Here is a 25,862-nt window from a genome sequence, read left to right as displayed (position 1 = left end):
GCCATAAAGTGTCTGATTAGGATTTCTGGTTTCTCGACCTTTTTAATTTCTCGAGGCACGGGAATTCTCGACCAAGATTTCTCGAGTATCTCGAGAAATTTTGAATGTTTCAAAAAACACCATGTTATTTTCATTTATTTGCTTTATTACAAATCAGACTCATAGGAATCGTAGGTGAGGTCAATAATCAAACATAGGGTAAATTTTTAGTTACCATAAATTGTACTTAATAATCAAAAATTCAACAACAAAAAAAACTATAGGTGCAGGCATGCGCGCCGGCGATGTGATATGGTATAATGTATTTATTTAGGTATTTAACAAAATGAAATCAAACCACAATACCTATGGTATTTTATTAGGCAGGAATATTCAAGTCAATAAATTTAACTAGATGTGACAAACTTACAGACATTTTACTACGAAATAGTCAACGTAACAATGAAGCTGCTAAAATTGTGATATTTTGCTAATAGGAATATATCGGGATGATTTGATTTATCAATAGTAATTTATTATATTTGTTATTACATGGCCCTATAATTCGTTTTTAGCATTAGAAAGAAGATAAGCGATTTAGACGAGTCTTTCTATCGAAAAACACTTGAAAATTAAATCACCGCAAATAAATTATGTAACAATTACAAATCATATACGATAGTTTACATTAAGTATTTTGCTTTCATAAGTAGTAGTTATTTTTTTATTTGGTTGGTTAAATAAATGTTTTATGTACCTGAAAATGTAAAAAAAAATTTTTTTATCATTTATTTCACTACCTAAAGAATAACACTTTAGACATATCACGTTTTATACGCGTGTTTTCTTTTTACTTATCACAAGAGATTTATTTCTCGAGTTCTCGAGGCATTGAGTGTTTTTTTCCCGTCTCGACTTAGGGCAAATTTCTCGAGATTTCTCGCCTCGAGAATTCTCGAGCAGAAACCCTATGTCTGATTGGTCTTAGTGTAGACATCTGATTGTATTTGTTTTTATTTTTAAAATATGTTTGCCATACGATTAAATAAAAAAATTAGCGGGTGTATAGGGTATTTGACTAGTATGTATGTATGTATGTATGTATGTCACTTTATTGCACATAAACAGGTTTACATAAAATGGACAAAAACAAAACAAAAATAAAAATGTTATGTACAAAGGCGAACTTATCCCTAAAAGGGATCTCTTCCAGCTAACCTTTGAGAAAATGCGAAAGGATCAGATACTAACAGGTGAAAGACAATTTAATATGACTAGTCAAATCAGTTTCTTTTTTCGAACTGTCAAAACGATTCTGCTGCTATGGAATTTGTATGAAACACTAGAACCACGATCAAATTACCTACTCCGTGTACGTCTAAAAATAACTGCTGTCTACGTTTCTCGATTAATCTTCTGGTGCTTTATTTCACGCATGGTGTAATAGTTATTTGTTTTACAAGGGGGCAAAGTTGTTGTTTAACCGCTCGTGCTAATATTGATACCCGAGCAAGCGAAAGATTCCAAAATTGAACCACGAGCGTAGCGAGTGGTTCGAAAAATGGAATCTTGAGCGTTGCGAGGGTTTCAAAGCACGAGGGTTAAACTAAATTTGCCCCCGAGTGAAACACAAAATTTTTCACCACACCAACCCGAAGCAAATATTAAATGTAAAATATCAAACCAAATGAAATCCAAATGAATGTTATTAAATATTCATCCAAAATCATCATTTAAAAGTCAATTCTACCAGCAAACATTAGAAAACAACTCAAAATTTGCATTGGATTACTTTGCCTCACATGTGAATAAAATGCAACTTTGCTATCAGTTTTTGAAGAGCAAAGTAAGCCTTTCCGAGCCGGTGTGGTGAAAAATAATTTATTAAAAAAAAAAGTCAAATACCCTTTCTGGGAAACAACAGAGATCCGCTGGAAGTAGCCGCTCAATCGCGACAAATGAAAAATTGTTCTGCGAGCCCTATTCCACTAATAAGGAATAAATAAATAATAATTCAATGCTTGATACACAGGTTACTGCTGCGCGCCGCAAAGCCGTTGCTGCAGAGCAGAAACTCTGGCGTCGTTATGGCGGTGGCTCAACTGTTCTACCACGCGGGGCCAGGTAATCAATAGAGTATTCCCTAGGGATGTACCGACTAGTCGGGAAAGCCGACTATCCGGCCTCATTTGTAGTCGGCGATTAGTCTGCGACTAGTCGGCAAAAATGGCCGGCACTTTATAAGTTACAGATAAACAGGGCAAAAAAAAAAACAGCAAATATTTATCTAAGCTTTTCACCTATTTTACCCAAATTCCTATTTAAGGTGCCTACAAAAACGTTTGTTCGAATTATTGGTAGTGTGGTCGCTTTCTTATGTCCGATTGTCTGGTTGTCGTATGAAATATAGCCTTAGGTTTTTTTTTTTTAGTTTTACTTACCACCTCTTTTTACCTTTAGGTAGATAAATAGCGTGACGATAGGGGTAAAACGATTTTATTTAAGTGCATCTGAACCGAACTTATACGAAACTAATGATCTGGCCGACTAGTCGGCTGACTAATCGGCCATCCGAGCGCCGATTAGTCGGCTAGTCGGCCAAATTAATAGTCGGTACATCACTAGTATTCTACTAGTCAAATCAGTTTCTTTTTTAGAACTGTCAAAACGATTTGCTAATATGGAATTTACTGAAAAATCACACAGTGACGTCACGGTCAAGTCATGTGAGAAATATAAAAAATTACCTATGTACTTTTTATATTTCTATCTGATTTATTAAATAGATATTGTGTTTAAAAATAACAGCTATCTACGTTTTTAGGGTTCCGTACCCAAAGGGTAAAACGGGACCCTATTACTAAGACTTCGCTGTCCGTCCGTCCGTCCGTCTGTCACCAGGCTGTATCTCACGAACCGTGATAGCTAGACAGTTGAAATTTTCACAGATGATGTATTTCTGTTGCAGCTATAACAACAAATACTAAAAACAGAGTAAAATAAAGATTTAAATGGGGCTCCCATACAACAAACGTGATTTTTTACCAAAGTTAAGCAACGTCGGGAGTGGTCAGTACTTGGATGGGTGACCGTTTTTTTTTTTTGCTTTTTTTTTGTTTCTTTTTTGCATTATGGTACGGAACCCTTCGTGCGCGAGTCCGACTCGCACTTGCCCGGTTTTTCAAATAATTATTTGGTACTTCATTTCATGCACGGTGTGAAATAATTTATTTTAAATACAGGCAAATACTTAGTGTCCGACCGAAACATGTTTTTTTGCCGAAACCGAAACCGAAACCGAATGTTCGGCTTTGGCTCTAGTTTCGGCCGAAACCGAAACCGAAACCGAAACTTTTGTAGACTTGTTAAAGTCGTTGAAAAAATGACATAAAACCCCTTTTATACACATATTATAGGGCTGTCAACACCCAATATCCTTGAAATTGATGTTACTTAAGCAGTTTTTTAAGAAAGTTACTAGAGTTAGACCAAGATAATTCTGCAACGATTTTGATAACACACACAGTGCAAGTGTTATTTTAAACATCAAAACTTCTATGAAATTATGATGTATAAATAACATTTGCACTAGTTGCACTGCGTATACTATCAAAATCATTGCAGAATTTTCTTGGTCTAACTCTATTTATTCACCAGTCAAGTTAACATGTAGATACAGGGTCAACCAAAATCGCGAGCGTGAAGTTTTTTGTTGACAATATCGCAAGGCCGGGTACCAATCTTCACCTGGGCCTAAAAGTCCGAAGTGCCCCATTGAGGCGAACTTTCATGCGAAGTCAAAGCCGTGCTTCAGGCTTCAGGATAAGTAGTTGAGCACAGACTCCAACCAATGTCCATTGTATTAAAAACCGAGACCGCAGGCCGAGCATGGCGCGGCGAGGCCAAAGGCTAAGCTGAAGTAGAGGACATGGGGAACACCAACCAATAGTAAATTGAGGTAAAACCACTGATTCACTCCGAAACAATCAGTGTGTGCGTTGTAGGTATTGACAGCCTCTTAAGGATGCGTCGACCATCCAGTGGCGCCCTCATTAGTGAAATTGTGTTTTATACTAAACCAATTAATTTCTGTACCTATACATGAATCAGTATAATATGTAGGTGTTAATATTGTTGTCCTACTTATTCCCCAACTTTTGGTCTTATTCCGAACTACCATTTCGTTAGTTTCGGCCCGGCCGAAAGGTTCGGCCGTTTTTTGTAGGATAGGCTAGCATAGGTACAGCCGAAACATGATTTTTTGGCCGAAACTGGCCGAAACCGAAACCGAAACCGAACCTTCGGTCGGACACTACAAATACTTTATTATTACTTACTGCTGACACTGTGAGAATGTAAAATGTAAATAAGTTTTTGGCAAAAAAAAATTGGTATAAGTTGTTATCGAGTGTAATTTTCTTTCCACAGGTAACTAATAATAGGTACTCATCGAGACACGAGAGAAGAGAAGAAGAGACAATCCTAAAAACCCCAAACACAATTAGGTTGCGTTGTTTCATGCCAGAGTTCCTATGGCCACCTCCTGTTTCCACTATGCTACTGTTTCTCGCACATAATATATCAGCTTTGGAAAGAGCAACGACGATTTTAGCTATTTTATTTATTTATTTATTGCAGCGCAAGAGTTAGCACCGGTGGCGAAAGCGATGATACGCCTCCTGCGCGCGCCCGTCGAAGTACAGAGCGTCGTCCTCAACTCCATAGCGTCGCTCACTGTCAACAAACGGGTGAGCGCTTATCACTACTGACGCCCACTTACACAGTCACCATCATATATATCGGAGCGGCCAAGGTGCTCACAAATATCTGAGCACGCCTCTATTGTCAAGGCGTTAGAGTGCGTGTTCAGATATTGTGAACACCTTGGACGCTCCGATATACCTGATGGCGACTGCACCATCCCTCTAACCCGGGGTTAAGCGGTTAAACCGTTAACCTAGTGTCAAATTGTATGGGTAACTATGGCAACCCCAGGTTTAACCGGTTAACCCCGGGTTAGTGGAATGGTGCAAGTGGGCCTGAAGGGTTATAATTTTAGCTGTATCTGTCATAATTTTTAGTATGATATTGTGTGACGTTCCACGGGTAAAGGTACCTTATGTCAATACCATTACGCAAAAAACAGCAAAAAGTCACGTTTGTTGTATGGGAGCCGTTCGCGCGGACTCATTTATAGGTTCGAAATGAGTGCGCGTTCAAGTCAATGGAATTATTAAATTGTTTTAAAATAATAAACAAATACGATTATGACCGTGTCTGTTTCTTAAATCCAATTTGTTTACTCCGAAATCAAGCAATGTTACTATCCGGTATCCGGCCGGATAGTAGGGCACTATCCGGTATCCGGCCGGATAGTAAAATAATGGCCGGATAGGCCGGATACCGGATAGTAACCGGATATCCGGTGCATCTCTAATTATTACCGCTAAAAGTGCCGGATTTTGAACCACAAGCTTACATCTGCGAAGTTCTTTCTAATTCTAAAAAAAACGAACTATACTAAAAATGGCGGTTTGGATATAAAAAAATGTATCTATTAATTTCTTTTTAATTATTGCTAAAAAAGTCGCTGAGGACAGGATTCGAACCTGCGCGGGTAGAACCCATTGGATTTCAAGTCCAACTCCTTAACCACTCGGACACCTCAGCTGTTGCTACATATGACGAATTTTAATTCCTCTTCGTGACAAAATAAAATCATTTAACAGGGAAAAGTGATTTCAAAGTTCTTATTGTGTGTATGTTAAGGTTTATTATCGCACAGTATTTGTTCATTGGCATTTAAAATTACGATGTATTGTTTTAATTGACGATTTTATTTGTTACTGTTACGTAATACCTTTATTGTGGTGAAAACAACCCATATAACCATTCCAGTCGCAGAATCATCAAAGTGGTAACTAAATGTCAGATGTGTCGTAACAGAGTCCACACAATGTGTCTAGAATTGTTTCGAAACAAAGTGTCGTCGCCGTGTGTACACTTTTCCGTAACAAGGTGTCGACACATTTGTGTGCACTTTGCGTGCGGTTTGCGACTAAATCTGACAGAAAATTTGTGACAGCAAATGTCAATATAAAATACCTCTTGAAAACCAAGGTTTGTCAAACTACTATTAGTGTCTCGTGTGCTCGTAAGTAATTCTAGTAAGTCATCATGGGCGATGCAAATGAAAACCATATAAACACCCAACACCCGTCAACCTTTTACAGAAAAGTTTTTAAAGAAATGCAATAAGCTACTTAGGTCAGCCAACGAATGCTCCAAAACGTTGTAGAGGGAAATGCTCGGAACACAATTTTTGACTCTGTAACTTGGTTTGGACAAGTTAGGAGGTGAACATATCAAAAGTCCCCGGCCGTAGCCCTTGAGCAGGGGGAAGAGAGGGGGCTTTGATGGTCCCATTTTCCGGTTTTTCGATTATATCTCGGAAACTATGCATCTTAGCGACATGGCCACTTATACAAAATGAAAGTTAATTTAATTTGTTACAAGTTTATTCAGTCAATTTTTTCGATATGTTGAATAGTTTTTGAGATATCCGCTCTTGAAAGTTTATTTAGGGCTCTCAATATTATCTTGATATATCTACATCAGTGAAGGTGCTAGGCCGTGTATGGTATCGTTTTCGTATAAATCTGGGTTGCTGAATCCATTTAAGGTATCACATTGACACCATTCCACAAAATTAAAAAAAATCTTTTTAGGGTTCCGTACCTCAAAAGCAAAAAACGGAATCCTTATAGGATCACTCGTGCGTCTGTATGTCTGTCCGTCTGAATACACAAAATAGTTCTTTACCTATAGATGACAGGAAAACCTATTAGAAATGTGCAGTTAAGCGCGCGTCGGACTTAATGTACGGAACCCTTAATACGCTCGTCCGACTCGCACTTGGCCGGTTTTTTTTAAACTCCTCTTGACGCTTAACCGCTGAACCGATTTCGTTGAAATTTGGTATAGAAATAGTTTGCGTCCCGGAACAGGACATAGGATAGATCTTATAACCAAGCAACCTTTTGAAGGTGTGAAAAGTGGCGTGGAAATTTGTACGGGAAATCAATAACCGCTGAACCGATTTATATTAAATTTGGGATGGTCTACATCTTTAATTTAGTTAAAAATGATAAAAAAAACATGACTTCAAACCTATACTTAAACAGTATTAACTTCAAGAAGTCAATTCTGAATTCCCCCCTACACCTCATTTCACACCTTTAAAGGATGATTTTTGAGATAACTTTTTATGTCCTGTCTCGGGACTCAAAATATATGTGTACTAAATTTAAATTAAAACTGTTCAGCAGTTTAAGCGTGAAGAGGAGTTTAAAAGAAAGTAAGTTTATATGTTTTTACTTTGGAATGGTGTCAATGTGATACCATAACTAAATTTGGTACTGCGCATTTATACGAAAACGATACCAAACATGGCCTCGTAGCTTTACTGTTGTAGAAGTCAAAATAAAATTGAGAGCCCTAAATTCTTATTACTTGACCAAACTTGTGTAGAAGGAAAAGGAAAAATAAAAGTCTTCGGCAGGAATATAAACACAAATATTTTTTTTTTTTTGCGTTACTATTTCAATCATCAAATATAAACATACCTTGATTATATTATTCTAGTGAGATCCTCATAGATAAACAAAAACATTTACTTAAAAAATTACAAGGTCGAAATGTCACGGAACTTGTGAGAGTAATATGTGAAAAATAAAAACTTTTATGACAAAAAAATCTGGACACAATTTAAGAAGCATCCAATTGCGTCGAGGAATCATCTGTATTTTTGCTTGTTTCATTACCTCCTCGCTTCTTTTTTTGTCCTTTGTATTCTGTAGCAATTTGTTAGATCTGAAAATAAAGATAACTTGCGTCGTCACGGATGTCGATTTATAGGTTTTAGGGAGTGCAGAATTCGAAAACTATGATCATTTTATATTCCAAGATGGCGGCTACGTATTTTGTCATAAAAGTCGTCATGGATATCGTTTTATAGGTTTTAGGGAGTGCAGAATTCGAAAATGATGACCATTTTGGATTCCAAGATGTCTGCCGTGCACTTTGTCATATAAGCCGTCATAGATGTTGATTTATAGGTGTTAGGAAAAGCAGATTTCGAAAATGATGACCATGACCAACAAAACGACATCCATATCGACTTTTAACATAGTGCATGGCCGCCATCTTGGATTCCAAAATAGTTATTATTTTCGAAATCTGCGCTCCCTAAAACCTATAAAACGACATCCATGACGACTTTTATGACATAGTGCATGGCCGCCATCTTGGAATCCAAAATGGTCATCGTTTTCGAAATCTGCGCCCCCTAAATCCTATAAAACGACACTCATGACGACTTATATGACATAGTGCATGGCCACCATTTTGGAATCCAAAATGGTCATCATTTTCTAAATCTGCGCCCCCCAAAACCTATAAAACGACACCCATGACGACTTTTATGGCATAGTGCATGGCCGCCATTTTGGATTCCAAAATGGTCATCATTTTCAAAATTGGAGCCCCCCAAAACCTATAAAACGACATCCATGACGACTTTTATGACATAGTGCATGGCCGCCATTTTGGATTCCAAAATGGTCATCATTTTCGAAATCTGCGCCCCCCAAAACCTATAAAACGACACCCATGACGACTTTTATGACATAGTGCATGGCCGCCATTCTGGATTACAAAATGGTCATCATTTTCTAAATCGGGGCCCCCTAAAACCCATAAAACGACATCCATGACGAATTTTATGACATAGTGCATGGCCGCCATTTTGGAATCGAAAATGGTTATCATTTTCGAAATCTGCGCCCCCCAAAACCTATAAAACGACACCCATGACGACTTTTATGACATAGTGCATGGCCGCCATTCTGGATTCCAAAATGGTCATCATTTTCTAAATCTGCGCCCTCCAAAACCTATAAAACGACACCCATGACGACTTTTATGACATAGTGCATGGCCGCCATTCTGGATTCCAAAATGGTCATCATTTTCTAAATCTGCGCCCCCCAAAACCTATAAAACGACATCCATGACGACTTTTATGACATAGTGCATGGCCACCATTTTGGAATCCAAAATGGTCATCATTTTCTAAATCTGCGCCCCCCAAAACCTATAAAACGACACCCATGACGACTTTTATGACATAGTGCATGGCCGCCATTTTGGATTCCAAAATGGCCATCATTTTCGAAATCTGCGTCCCCTGAAACCTATAAAACGACATCCATGACGACTTTTATGACATAGTGCATGGCCGCCATCTTGGAATCCAAAATGGTCATCGTTTTCGAAATCTGCGCCCCCTAAATCCTATAAAACGACACCCATGACGACTTATATGACATAGTGCATGGCCGCAATTTTGGATTCCAAAATGGACATCATTTTCGAAATCTGCGCCCCCCAAAACCTATAAAACGACACCCATGACGACTTTTATGACATAGTGCATGGCCGCCATTCTGGATTACAAAATGGTCATCATTTTCTAAATCGGGGCCCCCTAAAACCCATAAAACGACATCCATGACGAATTTTATGACATAGTGCATGGCCGCCATTTTGGAATCGAAAATGGTTATCATTTTCGAAATCTGCGCCCCCCAAAACCTATAAAACGACACCCATGACGACTTTTATGACATAGTGCATGGCCGCCATTCTGGATTCCAAAATGGTCATCATTTTCTAAATCTGCGCCCCCCAAAACCTATAAAACGACACCCATGACGACTTTTATGACATAGTGCATGGCCGCCATTCTGGATTCCAAAATGGTCATCATTTTCTAAATCTGCGCCCCCCAAAACCTATAAAACGACATCCATGACGACTTTTATGACATAGTGCATGGCCGCCATCTTGGAATCCAAAATGGTCATCATTTTTGAAATCTGCGCCCCCCAAAACCTATAAAATGACACCCATGACGACTTTTATGACATAGTGCATGGCCGCCATATTGGATTTCAAAATGGTCATCATTTTCTAAATCGGGGCCCCCTAAAACCTATAAAACGACATCCATGACGACTTTTATGACATAGTGCATGGCCGCCATCTTGGAATCCAAAATGGTCATCATTTTTGAAATCTGCGCCTCCTAAAACCTATAAAACGACACCCATGACGACTTTTATGGCATAGTGCATGGCCGCCATTTTGGACTCCAAAATGGTCATCATTTTCTAAATCGGGGCCCCCTAAAACGTATAAAACAACATCCATGACGACTTTTATGACACAGTGCATGGCGGCCATTTTGGATTCCAAAATGGTCATCATTTTCGAAATCGGCACTCCCTAAAAGCTATAAATCGACACCCATCTCGACTTTTATGACAAAGTGTTTGGCTACCATCTGCATGCAAGACATTTCTATTATTTTTACGTACATAAATGGCCCCCTGTCAACTTCCAACCGAGATTTAATCGATAATTTATTCGATTAATGTTCAGATTAATTCAATTTCAATCTATGTTAGGTCGACTAAACTAATCGTGATTAAAATTTGAGAATTAACTTTTTTTATTCCATTAATTAGTCGAATAAACAGTTAATCTATTAAGTCCCATCTCTGACCACGGCATTTTTACACTTTGAGAATATCTGAAAACAAATGAACACAAGGAGCCATTTTGCAAATCCAATAACTTTGTTATTACTTTTGACAGCGCGTGTCATGTGTCTACACAGAGTCGACACAAAGTCGAAACATTTGCGACTACTTTGTGACTGCAATATTTCTCAGCCTTAAACCATATTTATACATCATAATTAACAAGTTTCGTAGTATGTAAAGCGTTATTTCTGTTATTTAAGTATAGTATACGCATCGAAGTACTAAAAATGCATCAAATAATATATTTATGAACACAGGCACTGAGAAGTAAACAATTTCATTTCCGGCTAAACTAAAACAATTTGGTGGCGCGTTGATTATATTACACTTAGTTTATCAAATCACTCGAGCAGTTTAATTCCCCATAATAATTTAAGTCCTATTGTAATATAAATGCAAACAATATATAATTACGTCTTGTAATCCGTTTTAGAGATGGCGTATTAATGTCACTTATTTTTATTTAACTATTTTTCCATCTGACAGTTTCCATTTGACAGGAACAAAATGAACGAATGAACGAATGATTTTGGCATAAAGTAGTCGCAAACTAGTAACAATGTGTGCACACGGCGACCACACTTTATGTCACTTTGTGTCATGTGTCGACCCTTCCCCATTTCTGGTAACTGTGTCGACACGGCGACGACTCTGCGACTGGAATTGTGACCGAAACAGACGGTGTCGACACAAGATGTGTCTACACCGCGTCGTAACGGCGACTGGAAATGGTTGTATGGGAATGGGGCGGTAATTAAAACAAATACGGTTTTGAATTTCTTGTTTAATAATAATAATAATTTTAATATTTACCACAATGGGAAGGTTTTATTTATGGAACTGTTACTACCGAATTATACCGATTTTAGTATCATGACATATAAATAGGTTCTATTTTACTGCTTACAAAAGAGGTTTAAAAACTGCAAAACATAAAAGGAAGAATGGAATATTGAGAGAATATATAGGTCTGAAGTTACCAGTGGCGGCGCGTCAAACATATTCATAGGCAAGCCGGGGCTAGTTTGACTTACATATTTCCTTTACAACTCTGCTCAAACGTCCAAAAACAGGCACGCCGGTGGGAATCGGCTTTTATGGACGCGCCGCCACTGGAAGTTACAAAACACAACTTCATTCCGATTTTTACTATGACATTGATGCATCAAGGCGGTTTGTTTACAGGTGGCTTACCGCGAAATGCGAAAATCGAAATTTCGTTATCTGCCTCTCCATCGATCGAATAAGCAAGAGTGATAGAGAGCCAGAAACCGAACTTTCGACTGTCGTCATTCACGGTAGGCCACGTGAATGAGTTAGTGAAGCCCTCTACGCGGAGTTTTGCTTAATAAATATTCCCTACTGACACACGTGTATGAATAACGCCAAGTTTTCAAAGTAGGTAAATAACTACTCGTTATATAAACAAGAGAAGAAAACAATAGGGCTTCATTAATGGAGTTTTCTTTATGAAAGAGATCGTTAATTTCGTCAGTGGTAGCAATAGCTGAGGTGTCCGAGTGGTTAAGGAGTTGGACTTGAAATCCAATGGGTTCTACCCGCGCAGGTTCGAATCCTGTCCTCAGCGATTTTTTTTTTCATGTTGTGTTGTTTTTATTTTTTTAACTAGTTTTTTTAAGTTGAGGCATTGTAACCTCCTAAGATCCACAGTCCTACCAATAGGGCTGGTATAAAGTGTTTTTTTTTAAACAAAAACATAATTTTCAATAGGAACAGCATTTTATTTTTTTGTTTCAATTTTTAAACAAAAAAAGTACTATGTTTTGTACAACATAATAAATTGATATGTGAATTAAGTTATTTTTATGTCGCACATTATTAATATACGATCTTGTTTCAGACTCTATTCGAGCCGTTCCTGAAATCCTTCTTCGTTCGCAACTCGGACCCCACACACCTGAAACTGCTCAAGTTGGAGATCCTCACCAACCTCGCTACGGAGACCAGCGCGGCTGTAGTACTCAGGGAGTTCCAGACATACGTCACCTGCTCCGATAAGGTAACTTTCACTAGTCACACTTGAACCACGCCCACCAGTAACCCGGACCCCACACACCTGAAACTGCTCAAGTTGGAGATCCTCACCAACCTCGCTACGGAGACCAGCGCGGCTGTGGTACTCAGGGAGTTTCAGACATACGTCACCTGCTCTGATAAGGTAACCTTCACTAGTCACACTTGAACCACCCCCACCAGTAACCCGGACCCCACACACCTGAAACTGCTCAAGTTGGAGATCCTCACCAACCTCGCTACGGAGACCGGCGCGGCTGTGGTACTCAGGGAGTTCCAGACATACGTCACCTGCTCTGATAAGGTAACCTTCACTAGTCACACTTGAACCACCCCACAAGTAACTATAGGACCCTATACTTAAGGAGTTCCAGACATACGTCACCTGCTCTGATAAGGAATATTCGCATCCGCATCCGCGGAACTTCCGCATTATTTTCAACATCCGCATCCGCATAAAATCGATGCGGAGCTTATGCGGATGCTGATGTCGAACAAGTCGGTACAGGAACGTCTTTGCGGCGGCGTAAGACCTTGGTAATTTCGTCATCACCTATAATGAAATCGTCTAGATCCAGAAAAGTCGGCCAAGTTACTGTTTATTAAATATAGTGCACGTATATTCTTGCTCAGATACTAACCGTTTCGTTTTTTATTTAGTAAAAATTCCCATACAACCATTTCTAGTCGCCGTTACGACGCGGTGTTGACACATCTTGTGTCGACACCGTCTGTTTCGGTCACAATTCCAGTCGCAGAGTCGTCGCCGTGTCGACACAGTTACCAGAAATGGGGAAGGGTCGACACATGACACAAAGTGACATAAAGTGTGGTCGCCGTGTGCACACATTGTTTCGGGTTTGCGACTACTTTATGCCAAAATCATTCGTTCATTCGTTCATTTTGTTCCTGTCAAATGGAAACTGTCAGATGGAAAAATAGTTAAATAAAAATAAGTGACATTAATACGCCATCTCTAAAACGGATTACAAGACGTAATTATATATTGTTTGCATTTATATTACAATAGGACTTAAATTATTATGGGGAATTAAACTGCTCGAGTGATTTGATAAACTAAGTGTAATATAATCAACGCGCCACCACATTGTTTTAGTTTAGCCGGAAATGAAATTGTTTACTTCTCAGTGCCTGTGTTCATAACTATATTATTTGATGCATTTTTAGTACTTCGATGCGTATACTATACTTAAATAACAGAAATAACGCTTTACATACTACGAAACTTGTTAATTATGATGTATAAATATGGTTTAAGGCTGAAAAATATTGCAGTCACAAAGTAGTCGCAAATGTTTCGACTTTGTGTCGACTCTGTGTTGACACATGACACGCGCTGTCAAAAGTAATAACAAAGTTACTGGATTTGCAAAATGGCTCCTTGTGTTCATTCGTTTTCAGATATTCTCAAAGTGTAAGACCCATGCCGTGGTCAGAGATGAGGGCATTAATCGACTAACTGTTTATTCGACTAATTAATGAAATAAAAAAAGTTAATCCTCATATTTTAATCGCGATTAATTTAGTCGACCTAACATAGATTGAAATTGCATTAATCTGAATATTAATCGAATAAATTATCGATTAAATCTCGATTGTAAGTTGACAGGGGGACATTTTTGTACGTAAATGGAATAGGATTTGCATGTAAATATTTCCCACCTTTTCGGGACGGGGACAAATGGGAACACACAATTTTTGGATGTATTCCCATTTATTCCCGCAGGGAACAGATGGAATAGGATTTGAAAGTAAATATTTCCCATTTTTTCCCACCTTATCGGGGTGGGGACAAATGGGAACACACAATTTTCGGATGTAATCCCATTTATCCCCGCAGGGAACAGATGGAATAGGATTTGCATGTAAATATTTCCCATTTTTTCCCACCTTATTGGGGGTGAGAACAAATGGGAACACACAATTTTCCGATGTAATCCCATTTATCCCCGCAGGGAACAGATGGAATAGGATTTGCATGTAAATATTTTCCATTTTTTCCACCTTATCGGGGTGGGGACAAATGGGAACACACAATTTTCGGATGTAATCCCATTTATCCCCGCAGGGAACAGATGGAATAGTATTTGCATGTAAATATTTCCCATTTTTTCCCACCTTATCGGGGTGGGGACAAATGGGAACACACAATTTTCGGATGTAATCCCATTTATCCTCGCAGGGAACAGATGGAATAGGATTTGCATGTAAATATTTTCCATTTTTTCCACCTTATCGGGGTGGGGACAAATGGGAACACGCAATTTTCGGATGTATTCCCATTTATCCCCGCAGGGAACAGATGGAATAGGATTGGCATGTAAATATTTTCCATTTTTTCCACCTTATCGCGGTGGGGACAAATGGGAACACGCAATTTTCGGATGTATTCCCATTTATCCCCGCAGGGAACAGATGGAATAGGATTTGCATGTAAATATTTCCCAATTTTCCCACCTTTTCGGGGTGGGGACAAATGGGAACACACAATTTTCGGATGTAATCCCATTTATCCCCGCAGGGAACAGATGGAATAGTATTTGCATGTAAATATTTCCCATTTTTTCCCACCTTATCGGGGTGGGGACAAAAGGGAACACACAATTTTCGGATGTAATCCCATTTATCCTCGCAGGGAACAGATGGAATAGGATTTGCATGTAAATATTTTCCATTTTTTCCACCTTATCGGGGTGGGGACAAATGGGAACACGCAATTTTCGGATGTATTCCCATTTATCCCCGCAGGGAACAGATGGAATAGGATTTGCATGTAAATATTTCCCAATTTTCCCACCTTTTCGGGGTGGGGACAAATGGGAACACACAATTTTCGGATGTAATGCCATTTATCCTCGCAGGGAACAGATGGAATAGTATTTGCATGTAAATATTTCCCATTTTTTCCACCTTATCGGGGTGGGGACAAATGGGAACACACAATTTTCGGATGTATTCCCATTTATCTCCGTAGGGAACAGATGGAATAGGATTTTCATGTAAATATTTCCCATTTTTTCCCACCTTATCGGGATGGGGACAAATGGGAACACACAATTTTCAGATGTATTCCCTGGCGTGACAATGTGACGTAACGTGACAGGTGCGACATTTCGACAAGTCTCATTGTTGCTGACGTCACAGGCATCCATGGGCTACGGTTATCGCTTACCATCGGGCGGGCCGTATTCCTGTTTGTCACCATCATTGTATTATTTTTAAAAACTTTATTATATCGGCAAAAAACAGGTATTTCTCTTGCGATGTTTATGATGATAATGATGAAAATTGTCACAAGATTTCAAAGAACTTTCGGTAATTCTTGAGTTATGTGTCGGAATTTCGTGACAATTGTCGTATTTCTTGTGACAAATTAGCTTCGCAAAATAAGTACTTATGAACTGACGATATAGTGGAGTTTTTTTTAATTAACATGTTGGTGGCAAACAACCACACCGCCCGTCTGATGGTAAGCGATTACCGTAGCCCATGGAGGCCTGTGACGTCAATTACAGTGATGTAGACAATTGTTGGACCTGTCACTTCCTAAAACCTATAAAACGATATTCATGACGACTTTTATGACAAAATGCGTAGCCGCCATCTTGGATTATAAAATGGTCATCATTTTCGAATTCTGCACTCCCTAAAACCTATAAATCGACATCCGTGACGACGCAAGTTATCTTTATTTTCAGAACTAACCAATTGCTACAGAATACAAAGGACAAAAAAAGAAGCAAGGAGGTAATGAAACAAGCAAAAATACTGATGATTCCTGGACGCAATTGGATGATTCTTAAATTATGTCCAGATTTTTTTGTCATAAAAGTTTCTATTTTTCACATATAACTCACACAAGCTCCGTGACATTTCGACCTTGTAATTTTTTTAATGTTTTTTTTATCTATGCGTATCTCACTAGAATAATATAATCAAGGTATGTTTATGTTTGATGATTGAAATAGTAACTCTAAAAATTATATTTGTGTCTTATATTCCTGCCGAAGACTTTTATTTTTCCGTTTCCTTCTACACAAGTTAGGCCAAGTAATAAGAATTTAGGGCTCTCAATTTTATCTTGACTTCTACATCAGTAAAGCTACGAGGCCATGTTTGGTATCGTTTTCGTATAAATTCACAGTACCAAATTTAGTTATGGTATCACATTGACACCATTCCGAAGTAAAAACATATAAACTTATTAAAATACTTTCTTTTAAACTCCTCTTCACGCTTAGACTGCTGAACAGTTTTAATTTAAAGGTACACATATATTTTGAGTCCCGAGACAGGACATAATAAGTTATCTCAAAAATCATCCTTTAAAGTTGTGAAATGTGGTGCAGGGGGGAATTCAGAATTGAATTCTTGAAGTTAATACTTACTGTTTAAGTTTAGGTTTGAAGTCATGTTTTTTATCATTTTCAACTAAATCAAAGATGTAGAATTGTAGACCATCCCAAATTTCATATAAATCGGTTCAGCGGTTATTGATTTTCCGTACAAATTTTCACGCCACTTTTCACACCTTCAAAAGATGATTTTGGTTATAAGATCTATCCTATGTCCTGTTCCGGGACGCAAACTATTTCTATACCAAATTTCAACGAAATCGGTTCAGCGGTTAAGCGTCAAGAGGAGTTTAAAAAATACCGGCCAAGTGCGAGCCGGACTCGCGTATTAAGGGTTCCGTACATTAAGTCCGCCTCGCGCTTGGCTGCACATTTCTAATAGGTTTTCCTGTCATCTTAATAATCGCGATAGGTAAAGGACTATTTTGTGTATTTTTTTCAAAATTTGAGACCTAGTATTTTCGGAGATAAAGGGGGGGGGGGGGGGGCAATGGTAATTTTTTGGGTATAAAATCAATTTGTTTACGTTACATGTCCGTCTTTGGGTCCCTAATTTACATATATGTACCAAATTTCAACTTAATTGGTCCAGTAGTTTCCGAGAAAATAGGCTGTGACAGACGGACAGACATACAGACGCACGAGTGATCCTATAAGGGTTCCATTTTTTCCTTTTGAGGTACGGAAGCCTAAAAAAATTGTTTTTAAATTTTGTGGAACACGGCCTAGCACCTTCACTGATGTAGAGATCAAGATAAAATTGAGAGCCCTAAATAAAGTTTCAAGAGCGGATATCTCAAAAACTATTCAATATATGGAAAAAATTGACTAAATAAACTTGTAACAAATTAAATTAACTTTCATTTTGTATAAGTGGCCATGTCGCTAAGATGCATAGTTTCCGAGATATAATCGAAAAACCGGAAAATGGGACCTTCAAAGCCCCCTCTCTCCCTCCCGCTCAAGGGCTACGGCCGAGGACTTTTGATATGTTCACCTCCTAACTTGTCCAAACCAAGTTACGGAGTCAAAAATTGTGTTCCGAGCATTTCCCTCTACAACTTTTTTGAGCATTCGTTGCCTGACCTAGTAGCGTATTGCATTTCTTTAAAAATTTTTTGTAAAAGGTTGACGGGTGTTGGGTGTTTATATGGTTTTGGTCGATTTTTATCATTCGCATCGCCCATGATGACTTACTAGAATTACGAGCACACGAGACACTAATAGTAGTTTGACAAACCTTGGTTTTCAAGGGGTATTTTATTTTGACATTTGCTGTCACAAATTTGCTGTCAGATTTAGTCGCAAACCGCACGCAAAGTGCACACAAATGTGTCGACACCTTGTTACGGAAAAGTGTAGACACGGCGACGACACTTTGTTTCGAAACAATTCTAGACACATTGTGTGGACTCTGTTACGACACATCTGACATTTAGTTACCACTTTGATGATTCTGCGACTGGAATGGTTATATGGGTTACTACTAATATTTAAATATGATGTTTTTCAAGTACCTAAATATGTATAATAAATATCCGCATCCGCGGATGTCAAAAAATCTGCATCAAGAATGGGCAAGTGGTTTGCTCTTTGGCAGTTTACGCTCTCAAGAAATGTAATATTTAGCATAGTTTATCTTAGATAATTCTATAATGTATTGTTTTTATGTAGGTGTTCGCTGGAGCGACTATCCAAGCTATCGGCAGATTGGCCGTGGCCATTCAAGGCGAGGCCGAGACGTGTCTGAATGGTCTACTGAAGCTGCTCAGCAGTAAAGATGGTGAGTTATAACTGTCATCGTAGGAGCAATATGTTTATAGTAAATGTGGACAGTAAATTAAAATTTAAAAATATTTCCTTTGATTTTTTCTGGGCCGAAATATGATTCTGTTATATCAAAGCAAAGTTTTAAATCTCTATCTCCTCTCTACGATTTTTTACATATGCAGACATAAGTAAAATCATTATAGATCCGTGATAACGCACTTGAAACATCATGCTGCGGAGGCTTCAGGCAGCAAACGCGATGCACATGCCAGTAACGAATTTTAGTACATCTTTGCGGGCCCGTTACGTGACGTGCCGCTCAAGCTATATAGTTTACAGCGATCTGCAAATCGCATGGACACATAAAATTAATCCACTCATAAAGTGACCATGCACCTTTGCGGCTGGATGTACGTCGTCTTGTATTAAACCTTACGTCATGATTGATTTTAATTCGTATTTCCGCACATGTTTTAACTACTTAGCGATTTCAAATTGGCTGTTTCGTTGCAGTCTTATAAACATACATCGGGGCTCATAAGCATTTTCGGAGCGGGAATGATTTCGTGTATTTATAACTATGTTTATTGTAAAACAATTACCAAACTATGAATTAAACGTAGGTAGTAAGGTCCAAATGTGTTTAGAAATGTTAAATTATTATCGTTTTTTAGGGTTCCGTACCCAAAGGGTAAAACGGGACGCTATTACTAAGACTTCGCTGTCCGTCCGTCCGTCCGTCCGTCCGTCCGTCTGTCCGTCTGTCTGTCACCAGGCTGTATCTCACGAACCGTGATAGCTACAGTTGAAATTTTCACAGATGATGTATTTCTGTTGCCGCTATAACAACAAATACTAAAAACAGAATAAAATAAAGATTTAAATGGGGCTCCCATACAACAAACGTGATTTTTGACCAAAGTTAAGCAACGTCGGGAGTGGTCAGTACTTGGATGGGTGACCGTTTTTTTTTTGCTTTTTTTGTTTTTTTTTTTTGCATTGTGGTACGGAACCCTTCGTGCGCGAGTCCGACTCGCACTTGCCCGGTTTTACAGTTTTTACCTGTTATTTGGCTAGTGTAAAACATTCCCGCACCGAAAACCCCGATGTATGCTCATAAACACTCCCTCGGTGGACTTGTTGTACAAAGTAGTAACACAGGTCTTTCAAATTCTGAAAGTGTCATTACGGGATTGTCCATATGACAGCAATGAAACGGCCAAGCCGTACTATTTGACCAAGATGATGGCTTTATACAGTTAGAGCTTATAAAGTTAGGTCTGAAAGAGTAAAAGTCTTGTTACCTACTACGGGATCTGATAAGTGATAATTTTTTAGTGTAAAAGCTTTATGCGCCTAGTCTTGGCAACACTTTACGTGAAAAGATTTGGTGGGATCTGGCCTATAACCACGAAAATCGAAGTTCGCAAATTGCGGGCATTTTTCTCTGTCAGTCTAATTACGCCTTCATTGGAGTAAAAGAGAAAGATCCCCGCAATTTGCGAATTTCGGTTTTCGCGGTAGCCCCTCTGTACTATTTCTTAGAGGATTTTACTGTAATGCGCTATATTATCTTTTAGGTATAACCTCAAAAAGTATTTACTCGCAACCCAACACAGTTTATAACTAAGCGGTCATATTCCAAAAGAGATATGTAATTACATATTCGTGAACTATAAGCAATATTTGTGATCTTTATCTCTCTCTCTATTTCTTTCTAACGTGTTCTGTTTCTATTTATTAGTTTTAAGTTTTAGTTTTTAATTTTGGGTGCCCTGAAAACCAGTGCCGTGTCTTACTGACACTGCTTATGTTGAGCGGCATCCTATTTGGTGTACGTTTCTTTATTTAACTTGATGTTGTACCTAATGTATGTTTTTTACGCCAAATAAATATTTTCTATTTCTATTTTCTATTGTTATTGAACAGAATGGGTAGTATGTGAGGCCGTGGTGGTGGTGAAGCGGGTGGTGGGGGGAGGGGCCACTTCAGCGCGCGCCGCCGTGGCCCGCGCCGCCAAGCTGCTGCGCTCGGACAGGTCAGTGTGTAGCGGTGTTCCCATCATCATCACCTGATGTCAGTGGGACCAATTGTAAACTATACAGTAGGGTGGGCCGATTTTGTATGTAAGAAAATAAATATTCAAAACTCATATCGTAATAGGTATCAAAAGTTGCGTAATAATGCGTAGATTACAGTTCTAGCAAAATAATCAAAATAGGTATTATTTTTAGCCCTCTACCAGCCGACGAAGAAAAAAAATAGGGCAAAATTTAAAAAAAAATAAAAATATTGGATGGCTCTTATTTATTAAAATTATTATAATATAACATAAATAGACCATTAACTAACCTAATTCAGTAGTATTTAGCTCTTAATTTTCACTAAAATCATATACATAATATAACACCCCAACAGTTCATATAAAATACAATTATCACTTTATCGCATGAAATACGAGAAGGGTCGTTAATATATACAATAAATTTTTAGTTTATATTGAATATGAAAGTAGAACTGCTTAAATATGATAAAAACAGTTTTTGGCATTTTTATTATGCATTTTTACAATTATTCCTATTTTTGTAAACTTAGGCAAAAGTTGCGTTTTATGCCAATTCAGGCATATTACGATGTGCTTTTTCTCATTGGTTTGCTATAAACAGTATATATTTTTATGATCTATTTTATTTTATTGTTCACTAATGGGCCTAGAATAGGATTCAAATACAAATTTGGGCGTCTGCCATATATTAAAAAGGTTTTTTCCGAAAAACGCAATTTATGAGTACTTTTTCGACTTTAGAAAAAAATGTTTAGGAGTGTAATTGACGAACGTTAAAATCATGTCGGATGCTTAAGGCATTGCTTTCTTCAAACAAAAAATAAAAATGGAAAAAATTACAATGAAAATTTATTTAAAAATATATATTTAATTTTTACACTTAATCGTTGGTAGAGGGCTCAAAGTAAATAGCTAGATTTTTCAAATTATTTTTCTCATTATCTACATAAAATTACGCATCCTTTTACATTGCTTATTTCCAATATTTACTCAAACGGCCCACCCTACTATACAGGGCGTCCCAAGACTATGGGACATCAAGGGAAAGTACCTTAAATATCGTAGATAGGATATTTTGCTCAAAGAAGACATTATTTTAATTAAAAAAAAACAATTTAAACTGCATTCATATATTTTTAAATAATTACTTAGTTGAACCGGGAATCGAACCCGCTACATGAGAAAAAAAAATCACCTGTAGTTTTATCATACATTGTTTGCTAAGTAACATAGTGTCCCCAGCGCGACAAGTTGTTCGCAGAAATCGCGAAGCGTCTGGTTGACGTAACTGGTGACCGAAGAGCTGGCGGCTACCTCGCACAACGCATCAGCATTGCGATACCGCGAGGAAATGCCACCAGCATTCTTGGTACAATCCCTCTAGAGCCTATTCTAGATTTAAGCTAAAGTCCATTCCAATAGAACTTGCTAACTTTGTAAACAAAAGACGTAACTTTGTTTTGTCACTGTTTCTCCTTGAATTTTCACATCATCTCATCAAACACCATTGAAACACATACACTATATAATAGTAAAATCGGTAAAATACAACAATATATAACTGTATCTTGGATATTTCATTAAAAGTTTAAAATGGTTTCATAAGTTAGGTTATTAGGCCCTGATGTAATGACGTTTTTGTTTCTTTTACATTCTACAATTGTCTATGATGGGTAGTGTTGTGACTAAAGTTGGTGATATACTCGTAAAGCCGCTACACACTACGCGACTCACGGTCTGTACCTGCCAACGCGGTTATATACACTACGCGGTAGTTTGACAATTTTTTTTTCCTCTGATCGTGAAGAATCGTGATTAAACAAATTAAAAATAAGTATCTACTTGTTTTTTACTTTCGGTATTTAATTATTCGATATGGTTTGACATAAAAACCGGGCAAGTGAGAGTCGGACTCGCGCACGAAGGGTTCCGCACCATAAAGTAAAAAAAAAACGGAAAAAATGCAAAAAGAAAACGGTCACCCATCCAAGTACTGACCACGCGCGACGTTGCTTAACTTTGGTCAAAAATCACGTTTGCTGTATGGGAGCCCCACTTAAATCTTTATTTTATTCTGTTTTTAGTATTTGTTGTTATAGCGGCAACAGAAATACATCATCTGTGAAAATTTCAACTATCTAGCTATCACGGTTCGTGAGATACAGCCTGGTGACAGACAGACGGACGGACGGACAGCGAAGTCTTAGTAATAGGGTCCCGTTTTACCCTTTGGGTACGGAACCCTAAAAATGGTAACACACTATCGCACCGCACACCACGACCTTGGTGCATCGCACCCATAAGTGATATATAGTTCGTTTTTTTAGCATTAAAAATACTTACAATCTTTATGTCTTTGTTTTTGATTGAAAAACACATTCAAAAAATAAGTTACGGCAAATATGTAACAATAATGAATCCAATACGATCATTTATATTCTTCTGCTTTCATAAGTAATAGTTACTGATTTTTAATAAGCGTTTTTCAATTAAAAGACATGTCAAGATCGCTTACCTTCTTTCAAGTTCTTTTTAATGCAAAAAAAACGAACTATGGATGCGACGCACCAAGTTCGTGATGCAGTGCGATAGTGTGTTACGGCCTTAAGTAAAGGACTAAGTAAGACTCTTGCCCATCACTAGCAAATTCATCATCCAGAGACAATTTCAATATGGCGGTTTGTTTACATAGTTTGCAAGTTCTATTGAAATGGACTTTAGTTTTTAAAGTCGTTTAATGGTACTTACCACTGTATACAGGGTGATTTCGGGGTCGTGGAGCAAGAGAGCCAGGCATCATACAGAATCCAAAGATGAGCCTAATGATATTGTTAATTATTGTTTATCACCAATAATGATGATTATTTTCCAGATGACAAGTAGGAAAAAATATTTTTGCATACAATTTGGTGACCCTACTCAATGTGACGTCTTTCCATACCGCGTATGTCAAAAGTCATAGGGTGACCATAATTTCTTAGTATAACATTAATTTTACTTGAGAAATAAAAATAATTAAAGTAATTATCTTTTGATCAAATACTACCATATGATAATGTGGATCATTTACAGAGTCAGAAAAAGTGGTTCTGGGTCACGACCCAGAAATCACCCTGTATATCTTGTATGTAAATAAATAGTAAAAGCAATTTTCATGTTGGTACAGATTAGCACCAAATGCACGCGCGGCTGCCGTGTGGCTGGTGGCAGAGCACGGCGCTGAGCACCCCCGTGCGGCTGCCATCTTGGCTCACATGGCTGGCAACTTCGCTGACCAGGTTTGTCACCCAAAACTGATTTAGTAGTTTATAAGCAACTATCTAAAAAAACGCAAAAAAAACGCAAGCTACTGTACCTTGATCATATCATGCGAAACGAGAAGTATGAACTCCTTCAACTCATTATATAAGGGAAGATCCAAGGCAAAAGATCATCCGGACGAAGACGTAACTCATGGCTCAAAAATATCCGAACATGGTTCAAACAGAGCACACGCTCAGTATTCTGCGCAGCTGTGTCTAAAGTTCGTATAGCCCTCATGATAGCCGACCTCCGGTAGGAGATGGCACTGGAAGAAGAAGAAGCAACTATCAGTTTTTTGCAAATAACACTGACAACATTTATTAGGCATAATTAAAAGTAAGGGCAAATCGCCTAGCGTGGTACGGGCATGTGGTGCGGAGGGATGAAAGTCATGTGACGAGAAAGGTATTACGAATAAATGTGGAGGGAAGTACGAGGAAAGAAAAACCGAGAAAAAGGTGGATGGACTGTGTGAAAGATGATATGAAACGAAAGCAAGTGAATGATAAAATGACGGGCGACAGAGAAATGTCGAAGAGAAAGACATGCGCTGACCCCAAGTGAATGGGACAACGGCAAGAGAATGATGAATTGGTTGCATCAAACAGCTAGGTAAAGGCGCACCCGCAAGTACTCGGAATCTGCGGCATTGATTATCTGATTTTTAATATTTTTGGTAGTTATCCATTTCTATATTTTTTGTAGGCACACTCTTATAGCCATACGACGTAAATCGTAGATATATTAAACGATCATCAACACTATTTTTAAGTTTCTTTTGTGTTATCGTTGGAAAGGCTTGTTGAGTTAATGTATAACGGATCTCTCCGAAAAAGGATTATGATACAGGTTTCTGTTTCAGGATGAACTAGTGAAACTCCAACTTCTATCCTTGGCTGTAAAACTGTCCATTACCCAACCCGACACGTTACCAGTGTGTCGCTACGTGATGACGCTCGCACACTACGATGCGAGTTACGATGTACGCGACCGAGCGCGTATGCTGCGGCGTTTCATATTACAGGTAACTCATAAAAACGTCATTATTTTATGGCGTTTCTAGAAGGTGTAGGGTGTTGAAATTTGGCAGGCAGTTGGGTTATTTAATAGAACAACTGCAAAAAAAGTAAAACTGTCTATTACACAACCATACACGTTACCGTGAGTCGCTCTAGACTACTAACTACTGGAAGTACTGGATATATGACGACCGGTCTGGCCTAGTGGGTGTGACCCTGCCTATGAAGCCGATGGTCCCAGGTTCGAATCCTGGTAAGGGCATTTATTTGTATGATGATACAGATATTTGTTCCTGAGTCATGGTTGTTTTCTATGTGTTTAAATATTTATATATATTATATATATATATATATCTTTGTCTGAGTACCCACAACACAAGCTTTCTTGAGCTTACCGTGGGGCTTAGTCAATTTGTGTAAAAAATGTCCTATAATATGTATGTATGTGTATATATCACTGGCTTAAGCTATTATTATTGTTTGCAGGACAACGAGCTGTCTAAACACAAGGCAGAGATATTCCACGTCCACAAACCGAAGCCGCCGAGCCAGAGCAATTTCAAAGGTAATCTCATATACTTGTCTCATATTTACTACAGCCCGCTTGGTAAATATTAATATTAAATTTCTCCAAGTAACATTGTCTTAC

At 38.2% G+C, this 25,862-nt stretch overlaps 1 protein-coding gene and 2 non-coding genes across 3 annotated transcripts in view; 2 read left to right on the top strand and 1 right to left on the bottom strand.

Moving 5' to 3' along the window:
* Positions 1–25,862, top strand: part of LOC134669430 (AP-3 complex subunit beta-2) — a 54,916-nt gene that overhangs the window by 6,222 nt on the left and 22,832 nt on the right. Inside the window, exons 8-15 of the mRNA XM_063527007.1 lie at positions 2,012–2,103; positions 4,618–4,727; positions 12,508–12,666; positions 18,731–18,839; positions 20,756–20,864; positions 24,058–24,169; positions 25,057–25,218; positions 25,700–25,778. Coding sequence (XP_063383077.1) covers positions 2,012–2,103; positions 4,618–4,727; positions 12,508–12,666; positions 18,731–18,839; positions 20,756–20,864; positions 24,058–24,169; positions 25,057–25,218; positions 25,700–25,778 — 932 coding nt within the window. The remainder of the gene's footprint in view (positions 1–2,011; positions 2,104–4,617; positions 4,728–12,507; positions 12,667–18,730; positions 18,840–20,755; positions 20,865–24,057; positions 24,170–25,056; positions 25,219–25,699; positions 25,779–25,862) is intronic.
* On the bottom strand, positions 5,568–5,649 carry Trnas-uga (transfer RNA serine (anticodon UGA)). Its single transcript has one exon. It is a non-coding gene; the product is annotated as a tRNA-Ser (tRNA).
* On the top strand, positions 12,153–12,234 carry Trnas-uga (transfer RNA serine (anticodon UGA)). The gene has a single exon. It is a non-coding gene; the product is annotated as a tRNA-Ser (tRNA).

This window comes from Cydia fagiglandana, chromosome 12, assembly GCF_963556715.1.
Source record: "Cydia fagiglandana chromosome 12, ilCydFagi1.1, whole genome shotgun sequence".
Taxonomy (NCBI): Eukaryota; Metazoa; Arthropoda; class Insecta; order Lepidoptera; family Tortricidae; genus Cydia; species Cydia fagiglandana.
Note: the sequence above shows the minus strand (reverse complement) of the source record. Positions and strands in the feature narration are given on the sequence as shown.